This window comes from Ochotona curzoniae, unplaced genomic scaffold (genome assembly GCF_017591425.1).
Source record: "Ochotona curzoniae isolate NIBS_2020 unplaced genomic scaffold, NIBS_Ocur_1.0 contig_3819, whole genome shotgun sequence".
Lineage (NCBI taxonomy): Eukaryota > Metazoa > Chordata > Mammalia > Lagomorpha > Ochotonidae > Ochotona > Ochotona curzoniae.
This window is the reverse complement of record NW_024466004.1, coordinates 30,899,578-30,919,345: the sequence shown is the minus strand read 5'-3', so window position 1 is coordinate 30,919,345 and position 19,768 is coordinate 30,899,578. Positions and strand designations below refer to the sequence as shown.

Below are 19,768 nucleotides of genomic sequence, written 5' to 3'. Positions count from 1 at the left end.
CCTCCTGGCTATGTAGACCAATTTCAAATCAGTAATTTAGAATCTTCAATGGGAAACATCTTTATAGAGTTATAAAAGCATGGTTTCCAAGCCTGTCTATGTATTGCAATTATCTGAGGATCTTCACAAGTTGTTCAAAATCCAGCTCTAACCTAGAAATCACGATTTATTGCTCTAGGTTGTGGTTGGGAGAGCCAGTTAATCTCCCAAGTTTGTTCCTAGAGAGTCTTTGCTGAGAGCCTCCCGCTGCCCAGGATCCAGAGAACAATGATCCTCCTCACAGTGACAGAATGCACACCCACCAGGGCTCTCTCTGCCTCCCATTGTGACAGAGGGCAAACTTTCAACAAGATGTGTCATGGTTTGTGGTCTCTATCAGTGATTTTTTTCTTAAAGTTAGTGTGGATCAAAGAAAAGAGCTGAATTAGAAGGAATAGAAGTCTGACTATACTGTTTATGTGTTCTTCACTTCTGCAATATACTATGGCACAGTAAAGTGAGAAATAAAATGCTTCACCTATGAGCAAAACTTTGATGAGGATATGAAATATATGAAAGAAGTCAAAATAACAACTTTAATAAATTTAAGTTACTGTTGTGAGAGTTGTCAGCTGTCACACTAAACACAACAAATGGCCTAGGGAGTTGATTCTCCGGCAGGTTATCTCGACTCCTGCCTGATCCTGCCTCCCCTGTCTCAAAAGCAGCAGGCTGGCTCTGTCAGTGCAAGTCCAAAGCTCACTCTCGCTCCAAGTCACTTTCAACTAAACTTCTGTTCTCTGAATCCATCCCAGCCAGAAAATCCAGGGCTGTCACTAACAGGCAGATTATTTTGTTGCGTTTTCCCCCCAGGTTTTTAGAAGCTCTTCACTTCCTCATCAAAAGTATACCCCTGGGTACCACAAGGCTGAGTAACCCCAATGTACGTTATAATGCCTGTCAGAGAGATCTCAGGAGGCTTGAGTGCTAAGTAGAGAGTGATTTTGAGAGAGATGGGTGAGAAATGGTTTTAAATATCTGGCAGTGCCTGCAGGCAAAATGATTAAGACACTGGTTTAATAAATGAACTTGATCGATTCATTGTACCATTTTCTTATTCCTAAAAAATGACTTGTGATTAAAATATTACATTTGACAGTTGCATCAAGATAGAGGTTTCATAAACTAAAGGATTATAGTTTTAGATGATTTCATATATATACTTACTGGGAAAATCAACTTTCTGTTACAGATATCTCCATTAAAATACAGCATTCTGATACTAAAGATACAGACAAAGCCCCGAGACTCATAACTGAAAGCTCTTCAAACACCCACAAAATGTCCACCACCATGAAACGAATTTTTGATTTGGCAAAACAACGAGCAAAAAGATCAGCTTTCCTCCCATCTGCGGCTAAAATCTGTCCACAGGAATCCATGCAACAGATTTTAGCCAGTCTTCAAGCTTATTATAGATTAAGAGGTAAGGAAAGACAGAATGTGCTGAGCTCTTCATTCTCTTTACTCGTTCCCCTTTATCCATCAATCAGTGGTCTTCAGTCCCAAAATTTCATGGTCTTTCATTCAGCTGCAGAAGTTATAGAAATCAGTCCCTTAATCCAATAGTAATGAAAAACACTCAAAACTGTTAGATATGGTTTCTCACCTTAAAATAATGCTTTTACACATCACAAAACTATGAAGACATTTAACAGAACAGAAAAAAACATCTGGGCATTCTAGTTTTAGCTCTTTGCTTCATATTTGCCAATGCCCAATATTGAATTTGATTTTTTCATGAATTTAGAAGCACAAAAACTCAAATTGAGCAATACGAACGCATTGATTTAGGATTTAGGATTTCATTTTCTGAAAGTAGCATTGAAGTTCAGTTCCTCTCTCCCTCCCTAGGAAATTGAAGCTATACATTGCTGACTTAGAGATAACTGACTTTGAGAAACCTGAAATGTATACTGGAGCAAAGGAGACACAAATTACTAGTAACAAAAATTTGTTGTGGGGTGTTACTGCAGTCTAAGTTGCAGCTTAATCCTCCAAGACAGCATAACTGGTTTCTGCTTTCCCAGGACACACTGGCAAGGATTAAGTCACACTCCGGTTACCAGTGGCCATCTTTTTCCTTTACTTATCATGGGTCTGAAAAATCCCCATGGCTTCTGTTTAAAAGAAATAAGTCTGTTGGCTGCTGTTATAGTCCCCAGGTAGTACCAAGTAATACAAAGTAGCTTTGTCTATTTGAAGGCTAAATTAAATCCAATCCACCTGTGAAAGTTGAGGGAATTGGAGCCAGTGCTATACTATAATAGATTAAGCCACCACCTGCAATACTGGCAGCCCATGTGGTTCAAATCCCCATGGGTGTACTTATGATCCAGCTCCCTGCTAGTGTGCCTAGAAAGGCAGTGAAGGATGATGGCCCAACTGCTGGACCCATGTACCCACGTACCCATGTGGAAGACCTGGAAGTACTCCTGACTCCTGACTTTGGTTCAGCCCAGTTCTGATTGTTGTAGCAATTTGGGAAGTAAACCAGTAAATTAAAGATCTATATATCTCTCTTGCTCTGCTTTTCAAATACAATCTCTTAAACTTGAGGGAATTTACTCCTTACCTTCATGATCAAAGTTGGCTTCCCAAGGTTTGATCCCAAGGTTCAGCTCTAGCTTGTGATGCAATACACACCAAGACAACTGAGAGGCCATTCCAAGATACAAACATCCAGCACAGTTCTTGCATGTCTAAGATGTATGAGCTCAATTAACCTGAAGAGTTCTTGCTGGGTTTTGAAGGCATAATTCATTAATGGTCAAATATATCAAGCTTTATGTTGTTTGGACATCTCATTTTAAATGGAAGTGAAGCTATTTTCCTGCTGACAAAAGCCACACTCGCAGAAATATGAAAATGGTTGGATTACAGTCAGAACAAGCTCTGAGAAAACCCAAAATTGAGTGTGCTCTCTTAATAGCTCAGGTCCTAGCCAGCAAAACATCTCCATGAAGTAGGTTCTCAGGAAAAATTTACTGATGGACACAGATGGCAAGCAACTCATTAAGAAAACATACACATACACATAGGAGATAGGTGTGAAGTCTTCATATTGAGTGTGCCTGCACATTAATAACATGACACTAGCAAATCCTACACTGTCTGTCCACAGAGAGATGTATCATGTACAGTATTAGCATCGCTATCTATTTTCATGTCACTTCTAGTTCTTTACAGCATTCACAAATAGGAATCACTGCACGTATCTGTAGAATAGACTACTTATTGCTACAACCAATTTTCAGTTTGGGAATTTTTATTCTTTTCTTGATTAAGTTTGACTTTTTCCATTCTTGTTTCCCTGAATGAAACAAGACAGTGTTTTTTCTCCCTAGAGCAGTGACAGTCCATTATCTACATGGCTGCCCCTATGTGATAGGAAATTCTACCATTCATCAGTGTGGGTTTCTTAAGTCAAGCAAATTGGCTCACAAAGAAGAAATAAAGATCCAAATACAAAGCAGGATTTCTTTGATGGAGTAACACATTTACTGTTCTCATGTCTGCTTTTACAAAAATTATCTGTTGACATCTTTCAGACTAAGAGAAAGCTCCCCAGAACCAAATCAAATTGAATGTTGAACTATTTTTTTTCCAATGATGAAAGCAAACAAGTGAAAATTTACCAAGCTTTGTAGAAGAATCAAACATGCTCATCCAAAAACAAAGGGCAGAGGTACCCAGTTTGTTTCTGGTGGTCTCCAGGGTAACTCTTTCCCAGCCAACTCCCCACTTCACCAATGCTGGTCCTGAACTCTCTTCCCTCCCTAACTTATGTATCTCCCTCTCTCTTCTTCCTTAAATTCCAATAGCAGAAGCCATACTGCTTTCTCAATGGTATGTCAAGATTAAAAGTGAATGTCTTTCTAGCTTTTGTTATTTTAGTTATTGTCCTGGGAACTTAGAAATAGACACTCAGAGCGTATCCTAGAACAAGTCAGAATGTGCATGAGGATTTGTTTGCCCTGAAAGTTCTAGAAGCATTGATCTAGGGCACTCCATTGTACAGACAACAAAACTAAGATCTGACTAGCGAAACCCAAAATATCTTGCTTTCTGATTTGTGGTAGCTATGATAGCGTACCAAAAATTCAATGTTGAAGAGTGAAATTGACATCTTGTAATTTGATTATTATTTATAGTTCTTTTCTGTATGTTTCCAGAACAGTGGTCTATTCTTTCACTTATTGAACACTATATGCAGTGGAGCATTAACTCTGTGATTATAAAATAAAAGCATGTTATTAAAGAAACTGAAATGAAGGGACAGGAGGGGAGAAGAGGGAAGGGAGGGTTAGGGAGCGATAAAAAAAAGGAGTGTTACTAGGACAATAAGACACTGGACCTTATGCTTGGTAAATACTTCCAATGAAAGAACCTCAACTGAATTTGAACTGTGGTAATGCAGCAAGGTGGAGAAATCCACGATGGGGAGAGGGCTCGGGGAGGGGTGGGGGGAATCCCAGTGCCCATATCACTGTGTCACATAATGCAATGATAATGCAATGTAATTAATTTAAAAAAAAAAGGAGTGTTAAGCAGAAGTAGGAAGGAGAGACTAGAGGGAAGTATCATTATATTCTTAAAATTTTATCTATGAAATACACAAATCTGTTCTCTCTACATTAAAAAAAAAAAAAAGATGGGCACCAGTTCCTGTCCTGGCTGCTCCACTTCCCACTCAACTCCCTGCTTATAACCTTGGAAAGCAGTATCAGCTCCAGCCCTTGCAGCCGCTTGGGGAATGAACCAATGGATGAAAAACCTGTCTCTTCTCTGCAAATCTGGTCTACCTTCCCAATAAAAATAAATCTGTAAAAAAAAAAAACCAGGAAGTTTTTTAAAAAGGAAGGTGCAAAGGAGAGCGGGGAGGAGAGGAGAGCTGGGAGGAGCACTCAGGGCACAACTGCTGGCAGAGCAGGATAGGATCCAGCAGCATCCTCTCATTTGTTGTATTCTATCTTTACCTAGTGTGTGACCAAATTTCATGCAGGCATTATCCCAAACCACTTGGTCTTCCCCCCTTGTAAATAACTTTCTGTGAGCCTGGCCTCCAGGGCATGCACTCTTAGAGTGCTTTCCATTTTATCAGCCTAGATTATAACCCTTCTCAAAGAGGCTGAGGCTATGTGGTCAGACTGCAGGCACTGATGAGCAGCAAAGAAAAACTGCAAAGGCAAGGTGCTGGATTTATTCAGGCCGCTAATGCAACATCTCCCAGTAAGTTTACAAGAGGGTAAAATGCTACAAGCCAGCCAAGAGTAAGAACTTTGAGAAGTTTTCCCATTCCTCCTGCACTAAAATTCTTTGTGTCTCCATTTTCAAGGGTTTTTGGTTACTCCCTCAGTAAGGTTCCTGGACATCCTTGATGGTTCTGGGCTGGTGCTACCCTTTGCAGAAGGGTCGAGTCCATGCTCCTTAGCCAGAGGAAAGCTTACAGAATATAAAAGGTCATCAAGAGAAAGATTTCTTTAGGTGCTTTTTGAGGGGCAACTTCTATGACCCCTGTAGAAGGTGAGATGTGCACCCCAAGGGGATTTATTCAAATGGCTTAGGACACTATGCTTCAAGGAGAAAGTGATCTTGGGGCCTTCAAGGAAAGTACATTTTCATGGGCCCTGGGGAGTGCTGTGACCTGCACAGGGGGGGAAAAGAGCAGCAGGGAAAGCAAAACTAGGAAAATTCATGTACACAACACACAACTACTGCATGGTTCAGCTTGCTGCCTGCAGACACCTCTGAAGAACTGCTGACACATCCTCAGGCTACAAAGTTCTTAGGAAAATAAACTTCCATATATATCTATCTACATCTGTTCTGATGCTACAGGTCTGAATTCAGGCTCAAATGGGGATAGATAGGCTGAAGAACAGAATAGTTAGTTCTAGCCTTAGATTGAAATAGAAGATAGATTAATCTGAGATGAAAAGCAACAAGCTCAAAGCTGAGCCAAAAAAAAAAATTATTAGAGCATGTCTTCCCAGATTTTTTTCCCAGCAGTTACACCCATGGAAGTCACAACTCTAATCTCATAAAGGCAATGCCAACTTATTTTAAGAATTGTGTCTCTGGCACCAGATTGGTTTTGAATTAAACTGGAAAGTTCAGTGGAGAAGAATGAAAGATGCAAAGGATGCAAAGTATGAAAGAGCAAAATACCCAGAATGTGGAGCACAATGTGTCTAGTCAGACACACAGCAGCTCCCAGAGTCTGGACAGATCTGCGAGTATGTGAGTGTCTCCTTGCATGCCCTTCAGGCTCTTGAGATGGATGTCCAGGGACAAGATGGATGGTCTCAGGATGGGCCTTCTCCCTTGTGTCTGAAGGAGAGTTTTTCAGAGAAGTGCTGCATTACTGCGTAAAGTGACCCTTGTTCTTTTCCCAACTGTAGGAAACTAGACAGCAGTTGGGAATTGACCCTCTGCTATCTCCTAACTTAAATAATATTAAAATTCTAATCACATAGCTGTTAGTAAATGATCTGAGCTCCTATTGCGATCTTTATCTTTGCCTCTTAGAGTAGAAAGCCGAGACAGACAGACCTAGCATATGTAGGAGGACGAGGACAAATAAGGAATGCTTCCTAATATTTAAAGCTTTCATACTGTTGAAATAATTAGGAGGTGGTACTGGCATCAGGCACACTGATCCTCATCCCATATTGAGTGCCTGGGTTCAAATCCCAGTGCCCCTTCCAATCCAACATCCTGTTAATGTTTATTCTAGGAAGCAGGAAGCTTAAGTACTTGGATTCCTGAAACCCATGTGGAAGGTCTGGTCTGAGCTTCAGGCCTCTAGCTACAGCCTGGCCCAGGCTCCACTGTGGCAGGCTTTGGGAACTGAGCCAGCAGGTGGAAGAGCACGCTCCCACTCTCACTCTGTCCCTCCTTCTAGAATTCACTTTGTGTGTCTGTCTCTATATCAAATACATAATATTTTAAAATATATTTTACGTAACATTAGAAACCAACTTTTTGTTGAATATTTATGTTGTAATGAATCGTATTTTGTTCAGGCAGATTTAAATGTAATTAAAAGACGGGAGTGAAAATAGACTTCTGGTATTCAATTGACATCTCTGGGGCAAAATAATTTTGTTGAATTATATAAATATTTATATTAAAAATAATTAGAATCTACTCAGCCTCTCAGTATTTACCATAAAGTACTCTTCACAAATCCATCAACAAACTGAAATGCAGTAATTGCCACATAACCCTTTTTTCCATGCAAACATTTCTATATCAGCTCTCACTTCAGAGGCTTATTTTAGTGTAATTTATGTTTATGCTTGAAGATCTGTTATTAATTGCTCTAAAATACCTCTCAATAACAATGTAAATTAAAATCATATTTTTCATTTTTTAGGACTACTGACCTTATATGTAAAAATAAATTTCTTCTGGATTCATTTCCATAGGACAGAATTTTAATGTATAATTGATCAAATTTGTGATACATATTTGTTTTAACACTTGCCTTCATGTTTTTATTAACAGACATGGGATGAAATGTAAATGTTGAGGATGTAAATACAAAATTGGACATGGTAATTTAGAAAGCAGTTTCCCAAAATGAAACCGTATAAATGTAGCATAAATGTAGCTTAAGCTTCCTTTGCTTCCACTGCTGCGTGAATACAGTTGCTTGTGGTTCATGCACAAAATTGGGTCCTAGAGATAGAGTTCAACATTCTTTCTAATCTATTCTTTCATTCCATCTCAGTTACGTAAACATGTTCTATCTGCACTTAAGTAAGTAGATAACAAATGGAGTTCTGTTATTGTAGTAATGTCCTTCTTATTTACATTTCTTTGGCATCATTTGCCAATAGTGATATCAATTTTGTCATTGTTTTTAATTATCAACTGCCAGCCCCATCAGGATTTCCTCTAATTTGCTCACAGCAAAGAAGCAGAAATCACTTGAGTTGGCTACAGTATATGCTATCCTGAGTTTACTCCCTTTCTCGAACTCTATGTGGTTATATTGATTCACCCCCCTTTGTGTGGTAACAGTGAGATTAGGAAGAACTGAGGAAAAGACGGGGATTGTGACCTTAGGGCAAAGTGAGAAAGGAGAGGTGAGTCCTTAGGGAGACCAACTTGTCAGATATGCATATGAAGACTGAAGTCTAATAATGGGCATTTTTTTAAATCCGTGCACCTGCTCATCGTCTGGAAAGTCTTGAATAGCTGTATCCATTTTGGAGATGACTGGTCTGCAGAAGCCCTCCAAGTCTGCATTACAATCTGTTTTCTGGCTTCTTCCTTTCTGCTGCTCGGTCTTGCTCTAGCCACTTTGACATCCTGCCTCTCCCTCGGTGCTCTGGGTGCTCTCCCACATCAGCATCGGGGCTTTTCCCAACTGCCCAGCCATCACCTTCACAGTGATGTCTTCAACTTTTAAAAAATTTCAGTCTTACATGCATACATACCATATGGCCTGTTTTTCCACTTTTCCTTTTGTCCATAACACATAGTATTAAAAAAAGAATTCTTTTAGCAGTTACTTGAGATTCATTTATTTTAATTGGAAAGTCAGATATACAGAGGAGGAGGAGAGACAGAAAGATCCAACCACTAGTTTACTCCAAGTGGCCACAACGGCCAGAACTGAGCTGATCTGAAGCCAGAAGCCAGGAGCTTCTTCCAGGTGCAGGGTCCCAAGGCTTGGGCCATCCTCTACTGCTTTCTCAGGCCACAGACTGGGAACTGGAAGGGAAGCAGGGCCGCCAGGACATGACCTGGTGCCTATATGGGACTCAACACCTACAAGGCAAGAACTTTAGCTACTGGTCTACTGTACCAGACCCAGCAGTTCATTTCCAAGGGTTAGAAGTGTCACAGCATAAACCACAGAGGAGCTTGCCATATTGTGACATCACACTTTGTGGGAAAAGGATCTCATGGCATGGCCACTGTGCCCCTTTTAACAGCCCTGTTTTGCAGTGTGTCAGGAGGCAATCTGGGAAGCCTACCGGATCTTTCTGGATCGCATCCCCGATCCAGGGGAATACCGGAATTGGGTCGACCTCTGCCAGCAGGAGACCTTCTGCCTCTTTGACATTGGGAAAAATTTCAGCAGCTCCCAGGAGCACCTGAATCTTCTCGAGCAGGTGAGCCTATCCACCAACTGGATGTTTGATACATCAGTCAGGGTCATGGCCAACCTCACGTCCTGCCCCTTTGAATTTCACAGCATAAGGGTTAGCTGAAGAAATGTTAGAAATGTCTTATGAGGCCAGGAGGACTGTAATTCTTCCAAGCAGCATTGTTCAGCCAGGTTTAAATGTAATTGAAAGGAGAAGGGAATGAAAATAGACTTGAGCTCTTCAGTTGGCATTATCTCCTGGTAAAATTACTTTTAATCTTTTTTGCAGAGAATAAAGCATAGAAGCTTCTCAGAGAGGTAAGTTCCCAAAATAGAGTGCTGAGTGCTCTTGACTTTTTTAAAGATCATATAATGCAGAGAAACTAAGCTATTTTACCCTTATGATTTCATGCCACCCCTTAAGATCTGTGTAGGTTATCTTGACAATTTATGCATATAATATACTGAAGATAAAAATATACAATTAAAGTAGATAGCTCTTATAGGCTAAGACAAATGTTTGTATTGTTTGCTAATAAAAGTAACTCATCACTGGCACACATATCTAGTAGTTTAATAGTTTGATTTTTAGAAATCCTAGTAAACTACTAGATACATCAGGAAAATACACAATGAGAGAGCAAGCTGAATTGTGAACTCTCATTTGGTATTCTATAAAGTGTTAGTATTTCTCAAACTGAATTACTGAAGCACTGAGTTATATCTTCAACCAGGACTGAATGTCAAATAAGAAAATCAATATGCAAAAGAGAAAATGGGAAAGAAAAGTACACTGGATAAGATTATTTAAAAAGAAATTTTGTTGTCAAACTCAACTCACAAATTACATACATTATATAGCATTTAGACACTCAGATCTGAAGATATGCTACATAGATGAATGTGAACATGTCAAAGTATTTACAATGCCTTTTACATTTTTTTTTTCATTCCCATTTTGACATCAACCTGGCCCAGGACTTCATGAATTTACTCTGAAAAATGTCTACTCTGATCTCTGATCTCTAACTCTGATCTCTGTCCTTGATTCAAATCTCTCTTCAATTTGCATAACTGATACTAGAATAATTAGCATGGAATATTCATTTTGTTACATGAGCCCTGCTCCATGGCTCAGAAGGATCCCACCTCTTCTTGCCCCTCTCCATATTCGCTCCCCAGCCTTCTCCACCTGCCTCTGGAGCAAGGAACTGAATGGCAGGTCCTGAATCATTAGAACCCTCTGTCTTCTGAGCAGGGCAGCCCCTGACAAGGAGAGCAGAATCAGAGGCGAGCGAGCTCAGCTTATTTTCACATATCCACAAACACAACATCTGTCAGATCTTGGCATGCTACTGGTCTCCTTCAAGTTCAGCTCAGCTCCTATCCAGCAGCCCTATCCACAGATCCTTCCCTCTTCCTCATTCCGTGTCCTCTCATCCCTCCAGCCTGCAGTTAGCTGCAGCACTTCATTATCATTATGCACTGGTACTCTTATACTCTTCCCACAAGCTAGGAAACACTCCGTATTCAAATTTCTCACATTATTACACTATGAATGAATTTGTCCTGGTAGATATCTTCACCAGGTGGAAACCAAACTAAGACATTTTTGCCCTTGGCCTTCAACTTTGCCTCTTTACCCTTGACCCCACTGTTGCCAGCAAGGCACTTTCTCGCTTCCCAAGATCCACACTCCCTTCCTCCCAGCTCTAACCCTAGGCCTCTCTCCCTAGGGTCTGCAAGGCTTTCTTTCCCATCCTATCTATCAAAATCCTACTCTTTCAAGCTCTAGTCCTGCCTTCCTTGATGCCTTCACAGCCTGTTTGTGCCTGCAATAATCTCTCCTCACACTGAGCTTTGTACTCTATTTGGCACTTACTTTTTAAAATTTCCTTGCTTTATCTTGTTTCCTTGAGAGAATATAAACTCAAGAGTCAAACCTCAAATTGTCTCATAATTTCTCCAACTACTGCACAATACTGATCAAAGTGCTTATTTTGTTAATCATTTGCATGTGTCCAGTCACTGTTTTAGGAATTTGGCAAACCTATTGCAAGGCTAGACTTTGATAGGAAAATCTCTGTGCTACAATATTAACTTTGTTCCCAAGGCACAGGGATGTGGACTAATTTAAACACAGGGTTATCTACTGACTCATCTTCAAAAATAAACAGTAAATAAAGTAGGGCAGAAGCCACTGCTAAGGAAAATCACTGTCAAAATTAAATAAGTGTTGATAAATATTATAAACTTTAAAAAGCAAGCTACCCAAGCCAGAAAGACAGAAATAGAATCATTCCATCTACTCCTGTACCTGCCAACATAGCTTGAGCTCAAGAAAAAGGGAGGAAATTTTTACATTAGCTATGAAGACTAGATTAAAAATAGAGGAAAAAAATGTTTACTTCAAATCTTCCCAGAATGTAAAACACATTTTTCTCACCTGACAAGGCCACCAATCTACCAGCTTCAAAATGATTTTGACGTGTAAGTTAGTGGAATATCTGAGTGATCTGGCTTCCTAAAGTGCGACTCCTTGGCAGTGGTAGAGATTGCCAGTTTAGCAGCCAAGCTATACCTAATCACCAAGGGCAAGAATGGGCACCCAGCACAGGACTCTGCACAAGGTGGGCTGTTGACCTGTGGCTAATGCCGTGGGCACCACTTTCCTAACTACTCTCCTAGGTTATTTTCTTTTTCAAAGCAAAAAAGAAATTAGGAGATCTTAACAGTCAACAAGAATCTATGACACAAAAATAAAAATTCATCTGTTATAGTTACCATGTTTGTTGTAGTTAGGGTTTATTTATGATTTCCATACAAATATTTGCTAAGCACATACAAAGATATGTTTAAAAGGTCGTGGAAATGCACATTAGCTTCTAATTCTATTCAATGAAATTGTTGCAGTTCCCTCATGTTGTATTAGAATAGCAAGAATAGCAGATTCGAAGTTTTACCATGAAATCCAAGTTTGTTTTACCTGTGTGCACCAATATAGTTATGCATTTTTTAACAAACATTCATTTTATTGGGTCAAACTCCATGCCAGGATGATAATATTTTATTACACTTATTTGTACTCCGTGAATTGAGTGTGGTAGAAAAATGTAGGTGCTACGATTTGCTATGACCCATCTGGATGCTTGCGGAACAAGTGAAGCTGTAGCCATTTCCTTTCGCTTTCCAAAAGCAATTTAGGAATATTGATTAATTGCCACATAATGTGTCAACACAAACACAATTCTATCATATAGTAACAAATATTTCATTGGGCTGCAAAAATTATTATATCGGCTCCTTTTTACATTAAGCTTTCTAGACTGGATCAATATTATGCACAGATAGTTCTGCCCCCACTGACCCTGGAGTTGCCTCTAGAATACCTTCCACACTACCATTCCATGTTATTTCAAACCTACCCCAACTTCCTGGCTGATCACTATTGCAAGCAATGATTGTGTCCAGAATACACATCTAGTATTTGCTACCCAGAAATCTACCTGTGTCCCTTACCATAACCACAGCAATTACTTCATTAAATTGGATGACCTCACATATTTGCAGGCCTGAGGAGCTGATTTTTTCAAGAATATTTCTATTATAAATCATGCCGTTCATTTTTAGTATAAGTACAAGGCAAGTACAATCTGACTACAAAACATCAGGAGCTGAAGACAAGCTTTGCCAACTGTACAAACTCCAAGGCCACATGCAGCCAAGATGATGGTGGAAACCTAGTAGTCAAACAATCATTTCGCAAAGTTGTTTATATTTTTCTTCAATGAGTATGCATTCTAATACTACCCCTGTGATTTGCAATATTTGAAAGATATGTAAATCCAGTTTTAAATCCCTAGTTTGTTTGGCTTATTCAATATAGACAAACTTAAATATATGTTTCCAAATGTTATCAGGGTCCTTCACAAACTCTTCTTTTTGATTGTGCTAATAGAAAAGACGAAATATCTACAGAGGAGACATTGGGAAAGTCTGATGAAATCCGGGCATTTTCAACAGGTAAGATCAGATCTTCTCATCCTATCCACTTTCTAATTTGACAAGGGAGTTCCTATATGTGCTGCTTTACTCAGATACTCGCCATGTCGAGGGCTAGACCAGCCCAAAACCTAGTCCAGGACTGAGGCAGCTGCTGCCATGTGTCAGGGAACACATCAACAAGAAACTAGAATCTGGGGCCAGGGCCAGAACTCAAACCCAGGTACTTCTACCCTGGACACAGGCATATTATCTGGTGTCTTAGTCTCAAGTCTAAACACTCACCTCTACCTTCTGAACTTTAAGCTAATATGAATACATCAGTATTTACAAAGCAATCCTTACTTCAGGTCCGCAGATAATCTACTTTCCCAAACTGAGCTTGCATTTATCTTACAAATAATCTAAATTCATTGTCTAAAACTAGTTTAATGTAAAAAGATAAAGCCAAAACATTGAGTAGCCTTCAATTTAAAGGGAACTATTATTTTGTGTTTCTTATCTTTCTTCTATCCACTATTACTGAGACCATACATCCTTAAAGTTTATCATCTTTCCAACATTTAATAGTTCCAGAAAAACTTACTCAAGTAATTAAATGACTTCCAACATTCTATTTGGTTCCATGTAATTTAAATTTAACCACTCATTGCTAACTGATACCATTATAAATAATGCTTAAATAACACTTAGACACATAACTGTTATTCTTTAAAATTGATTACTAAAGTATGAATGTGACTTCTAAAGCCTTTTAAGAGATTTTGCCAAATTTATTTTCCAAAAATTTTATTTCCATTTTAGTAACCTGCTAATCAAAACAAGGGCCTATCTCACTCCAATTTGCCAGTAGTAAATATTTGTTTTGATGTTTGCCAAAAGGAAATATTTCCTGTGTATATTACATGTTTAGAATTTCTCATATATTTTCTGTTACAGTCTTAACATTTTCCCATGGGACTTCAAGAATAGTTATCAAATATTTTCCTGATAACTTTTAATTACATTAATGTTTTAGGAAATTAAATTTTGATTACTTGAAATCTAGAAATTGAAGAGATTTTAAATTTTTAGTATAACTTCCCCATTTCTTTAACCTACTGTCATTAAAAGAAACCTGTTGTGATTATAAAATATTTTAAGAAGTTTATAGGAAATGAATTACAAGACAAGTTTAATTTTGGTGCAAAAATATTTGAAGCCAAGCCTGTGAAAGCTATTCTAAAAATTTCATTGAAAAGTGTGACTATAAAAATGGATGTCAAAATTGAGTCAAAAACTAATTCCATTTTCCATGAATATATTAAATTTTCCTTATGTCTACACTTTGTAGCTCATAAAACAATCCTAACCCAGCCAAAAGTATGAAACCATTACTAGTAAAACAATCTTTAACAGTAAAGACATGTGTAATTGTTCATTTCCTTTATAAGCAACCTAACTTTGACCTATAACATTTAAAATCTTAAGAAAACTACTACAGAAGGAAGTTATATTTTAAAAAATTGCTTCACATTGGAGCAGACATTTAGTGTAATGATTAAGACACTGCTCAGAATGCCTACATCCTACCAGAGTGCCTGCCTTTGAATCTTAGCTTTGCCTCTGAGTACACCTTACTGCTGATGACCTGGGAAGCAATCCTGAAACCTCAGGATCTCAGGTTCCTGTAACACACATGGCAGGCACAGATGCAGTTCCAAGCTCCAGGCTTTATCGAGGCTCAGCCTCAAGTTTTGGGGAATAAACTTGTGGATGGGACTGGTATGCTCTATGGCTCTCTCTCTCTCTTTCCTTCGCTCCCCTCTATCTTCCTCCCTCCCTCCTTCCTTCCCTCCCCTCTCTGCCTTTCTATCTCAAGCAAATGCTTGAACCTGGTTTCATTTTCTAAGATTTATTTGCTATTATTTGAAAGAGAAGGAGAGATGGAGAAATCTTCCATCCACCGGTTCACTCCCTAAATGATCACCATAGCCAAAGCTGAGCTGATCTGAACCCAGGCGTGAAGAGCTTCTTTCAGGTCTCCCACATGGATGTATGGACCTAAGGACTTAAGCCATGATCTGCTGCTTTCCCAGACCAGGAGCTGGATTGAAGTGGAACAGCTGGTTCATGAACTGGGTGCCCATATGAGATATTGATACTGCGGGTGGAAGCTTACTAAATGATTTATTGAAATAAAATAAAATACTAACAATGTAAACCCGACTTGAGCAGTAAAGGTTTTAAAGTTTATTTCCCCAATGCTTCTGGACACTCAAGGGTAAGGTTCAATTATATGTACTTCAGCTGTCAAGATTATTTTCGAATAGCAGCTGCAAAAAGAATTAGACTCTAAACATGGTAAAATTCTCTTCTTGCTTGTCAAAGACTTAGCATAAGTAAAGACATACAAAAAAGTGGAAAATCTTCAATGATACAAATTCAAGAATACCTTTACGTCTTAACTCAGTTACTTCTTCTCCTAACTTTTTCTGCATCTGGGCCTTCTCCATCATCAATATTTTTTCAAAAATAGCAGAAGTTTGGTATACAAGCTGGCAGCTTAAAAATTAAAGTTGCCTCTTTTTTGCATTAACCCTCAACCTTAAAAAACACACACTAGAAGAAAATACTGAACAGTATAAGACATTCATTGCAACTGAATTTCAGTTATAATAAACTATTTTCTGTTAAACTTAATCTTCAGAAAGTTTATTGTTAATAGGGAAATTTTCTGTGTAGCTTGTGTGAAGTAAGTGATCGATTTCCAAAGCAAGCTAACTGCACTACAAGTTAAACCAAATCTACCCAATAGTTGTTCAATGACCTAGATGACATTTCTTTTCATGACAAGAAAATGGAAGAATATCAAGCATGATACTGTATTTGTTCTCTTAGCACAGTAGCCAAGCACTTGCTTTATTATAACAAAAATGTGCTATGAAACAATTGTTCTTAGAATCATAAAGCTTGAAGATACCTTAGTAACAGCCTGGTGAAGTCCCAGGTGAAGATCATACTCATCAATTGCTCACAGCATGGGTCAAAACAAGATGCCAGGAATTGCACCCTTTGATATTCTGATACTACAGGCCACCTTTGTCATTAAGATCAACAATCAAAAAGCCCTCCTCCCTGGATGATTGCAATATTCTGTACCTCACAGCTCCAATACCCACCATGACTCCACATGCTGTTTGGTTATTTCACAGCATCTCCTTGATGAGTGGTCATTTGTGATTGCAGATGCAGGAAAATGCATACTGTTCAGGGAGCAAACAACCATCAAATCATCTTCTAGTAATCCTGTATCCCAAAGCACAAGAATAACCTAATACATTCTTATGGTTTTTTCCTAGTTAAGATTAAGATGGATAGCAATTTTTGGCTAAGTAAAAACCAACTGATCATAGTAACATTTTTTTCCAAAGTATTTTTAATAGGAAGATTTACTATGAAATAGTGATACATTTGTAGTATACCGCGTGCCTTTTTTCATCTCAGTAGAGGGTAGATTCCCATTATACAGGGATATTTAAATATGTGAAAACATTTGCTACATTCCTGAGATGATTTATGGTGATTATTTAAGAGGGGATGGAATTGATATCATCTCAGTGTTCAATGTTCTCTTGGATTACATGAGTAGAGCTCTAATGCCTCATTTATTATTGAACAATTCTAAAATTCTTGGAAAATTTTCAGGGGAATGAATTTAGGTAAAAATTTGACTATGAATCTTTTATGTGGTTACAGAAAAAACTTCATCAGGTGTCATTAGGCAGAACCAACTGACCATAACATAGATAGGAGCACCAAAGTTGGGTTTTACACAGGATAAGGAACTTTACTGGTATCCAGAGTGTGAGTTACATATTTTCCTGAAGAACATAGTTAGATGATCTTAAATGAGTTCTAAATGCATCTAACATCTATACATTTCAGTCACAAAAATAGCATGTGGAATTATTTTATCCTAGTTTAAACCACTTTAGCCGGCCTGGCACAGTAACCCAGTGGTTAAAGTCCTCACCTTGCACGCGCCAGAATCCCGTACAGGCTCCAGTTCTAATCCCGGCAGGCCCGCTTCCCATCCAGCTCCCTGCTTGTGGCCTGGGAAAGCAGTCAAAGACAACCCAATGTCTTGGGACCCAGTACCTGCCTGGGAGACCTGGAGGAGCTCCTCGCTTTGGATAGGCTCAGCTCCAGCCGTTGCGGCGGCTTGGGAAGTGAACCATGGGACAGAAGATCTTCCTCTGTCTCTACTCCTCTTTGTATATATAAATAAGTCTTAAAAAATAGGAACTATCTCTAGCCTCACTCTCATGTCTAATTTTTCTTCATTTTCACAGATGTTGCCTCACTTGCACCCCTCCTTCCCTCTCCTGCTGACACACACCTCAATGAAATCCTCAACTATACCCTCCAAGAGACAAAGAAGCCTCCAACTGTAAGAATCATGGGGAGTCTGTCTTTTCCTCCATGTGCTCATTTATGTTTCTCTAGCGGAAGAGAATAGGTGGACTGGTCATCCAGCACTCTTGGTGTTGATGTGTACCACTTTGGTCAAGAATCACTGACTTCGTGCTCTTTGGTTTTCCTCACTTCTTCCTAGGAACTAAGAGTTTGAACACCAGGCCAAGGTGGAAGAATCAGAAGCAGCTTAGTTATCGCTGGAGGATAGGGATGCTTTCCACCCAGCACTTCACAGCACCTTGTATATGATGGGTACTCATAAACATTACAATGAATCGATCAGGCAATAGAGCACTCTCTCTACTAAAATATAAATGATGGCAGGAATAGGGCCTCTGTTCTCAGTGATGTTCAGCATGAATAGGTCAGAGAGGTAACAAACCTATCAAAATATCCTCTGTAAGACTGGGGAGGGTGGGATATAAAGTGTTCTGTGGTAAAGAGGTGCATTGGTCACTATTATGGATGAAAAAGGTACGCAGGACAAGAGAACTGTTCATAACAAAACGCAGTGGTGTGTCAGTCCATGTCTCATTTCTAGAATGAAATAACCAAAACATAATAACTCCATAAAGAACAGAGGCTTGTTTACCTCACAGTGAGAATGAAATTCCCAACAAAATGGTGCAATCTCCAGAAGGCTCCCTCAATGGCATCACCTCCTGGCAGAAAGCAATAGCTAAAGTACAGGAGTGTGTGGTAGAAAGAGACCCCACTTCCTAAGAAGCCAGAAAGACTGTTTAGTAGTCTAACTTACACTTTCTAATGACCAGCTCTTTTCAGAGCTCACTCTAGGGGATCAGCATTCATGTGCAGGGCTTGGGCCCCATACCTCAGGAACCTCTCCCCAGTTCCTGCCCCTTGCTCTCCCCACCACTTCACCCTTAGGACAATGCCTCAATTCAAACACATGAGCCCTTGAGAGAAAATCAACTGCTATGGTTTGGATGTGGATTATCAAAAATAGCAATATACAAAGCAACACAGCATTACATAATACCTTCTCCTTAAGATTTCTTTTATTCAAAAGGCAGAATTCTAGAGAAAGATTAGGAAAAGTAGAGAAAGATCTTTCAATGACTCACTTTGCAAACGGTCCAGCAGGTGCTAGACTGACTAGACAGAAGCCAGGAGCCTGAAGCCTTGTCCATGTCTCCCACATGAGTGTAGGAGCCCAAGCAGTAGGACCACCTTCCACTGCTTTCCCAGATACATTAGCAGTGGAGCAGCTGGGACTCACACTGGCATACATTAAGAGATGCCAGAGTTGCAGACATTGGCTTAACCTGATATGCCACAACGCTGTTCCCAAAAGCAAGAAAAATTTAACCTTCCAGAAAAATCAAGACTAGACACTCAGTGCTAAAGTGTCAAAACACTGATTTTGCACAGGTAGTAGAGCCATGGCAGCAAATGCTGAACAAGTGCCACGTGGGCCAGTAGGGTAAGAAATGGTGAACCAGAATGTGATTCTTCTTTTCTCAGTACTGCCAGTGCAACCTTAAGGAGATTAAGGAGAGCATCACAGGCACTACCTGAGAAACCTGAAGGTCAGGGCATGGAAGCAAATGTAAAATTAGTCAAACAGGTTGGAAGCAGATTAAGGAGAACACTGTTAGACAATCGCTCCCAGAATCCGTGAAATCACTCCACCAGCCCTGTCTCCAATAAAGTCTGAAGGAGAGTAAGTAACATGATTTGTCTTGAGAAATCTCTAATAGAGTCCCATCCTCGAGGATTGGCTAAATTTTTCGTTTCACATTCATGGCATGTTTCTTTTAACATCGTTTCTGCCACCTGCATTGATTACTTACTCTTTCATTCAGCAGACACTTTATGAAAATCCTCTAATTGCTAGGCACTGAATATGCACTGAAAATCTTAAGATAAATGAGAGTCACAGCCTGCACAGAAAATATAATACAATTAAGTACAGCAAAATAAGTTTAAGTACTGTAACTGAAGCTGTCAGGTGTTTACTGGAACAAAATAAGCCAGGAAGCAATAGAAATACAATCTTTAGTAATGTATATTTGCCATGTGTGCCATAAATGAACCCAAAGTGTTTGCTTTGAGAGATTCAATAATGTGTAAGAGCCAGGCAGGATCCAGATCCAGATCCAGATCATAAATACGGGGGTTGCGGGGGGAGTGGACAGAATA

At 39.3% G+C, this 19,768-nt stretch overlaps 1 protein-coding gene across 1 annotated transcript in view; it reads left to right on the top strand.

The window, feature by feature from the left end:
* The first annotated feature begins 992 nt into the window (after window positions 1-992).
* IMPG1 (interphotoreceptor matrix proteoglycan 1) overlaps window positions 993-19,768 on the top strand; it is a 98,129-nt gene continuing 79,353 nt past the window's right edge. Inside the window, exons 1-6 of the mRNA XM_040983159.1 lie at window positions 993-996; window positions 1,232-1,465; window positions 9,004-9,170; window positions 9,435-9,463; window positions 13,104-13,168; window positions 17,482-17,579. Coding sequence (XP_040839093.1) covers window positions 993-996; window positions 1,232-1,465; window positions 9,004-9,170; window positions 9,435-9,463; window positions 13,104-13,168; window positions 17,482-17,579 — 597 coding nt within the window. The remainder of the gene's footprint in view (window positions 997-1,231; window positions 1,466-9,003; window positions 9,171-9,434; window positions 9,464-13,103; window positions 13,169-17,481; window positions 17,580-19,768) is intronic.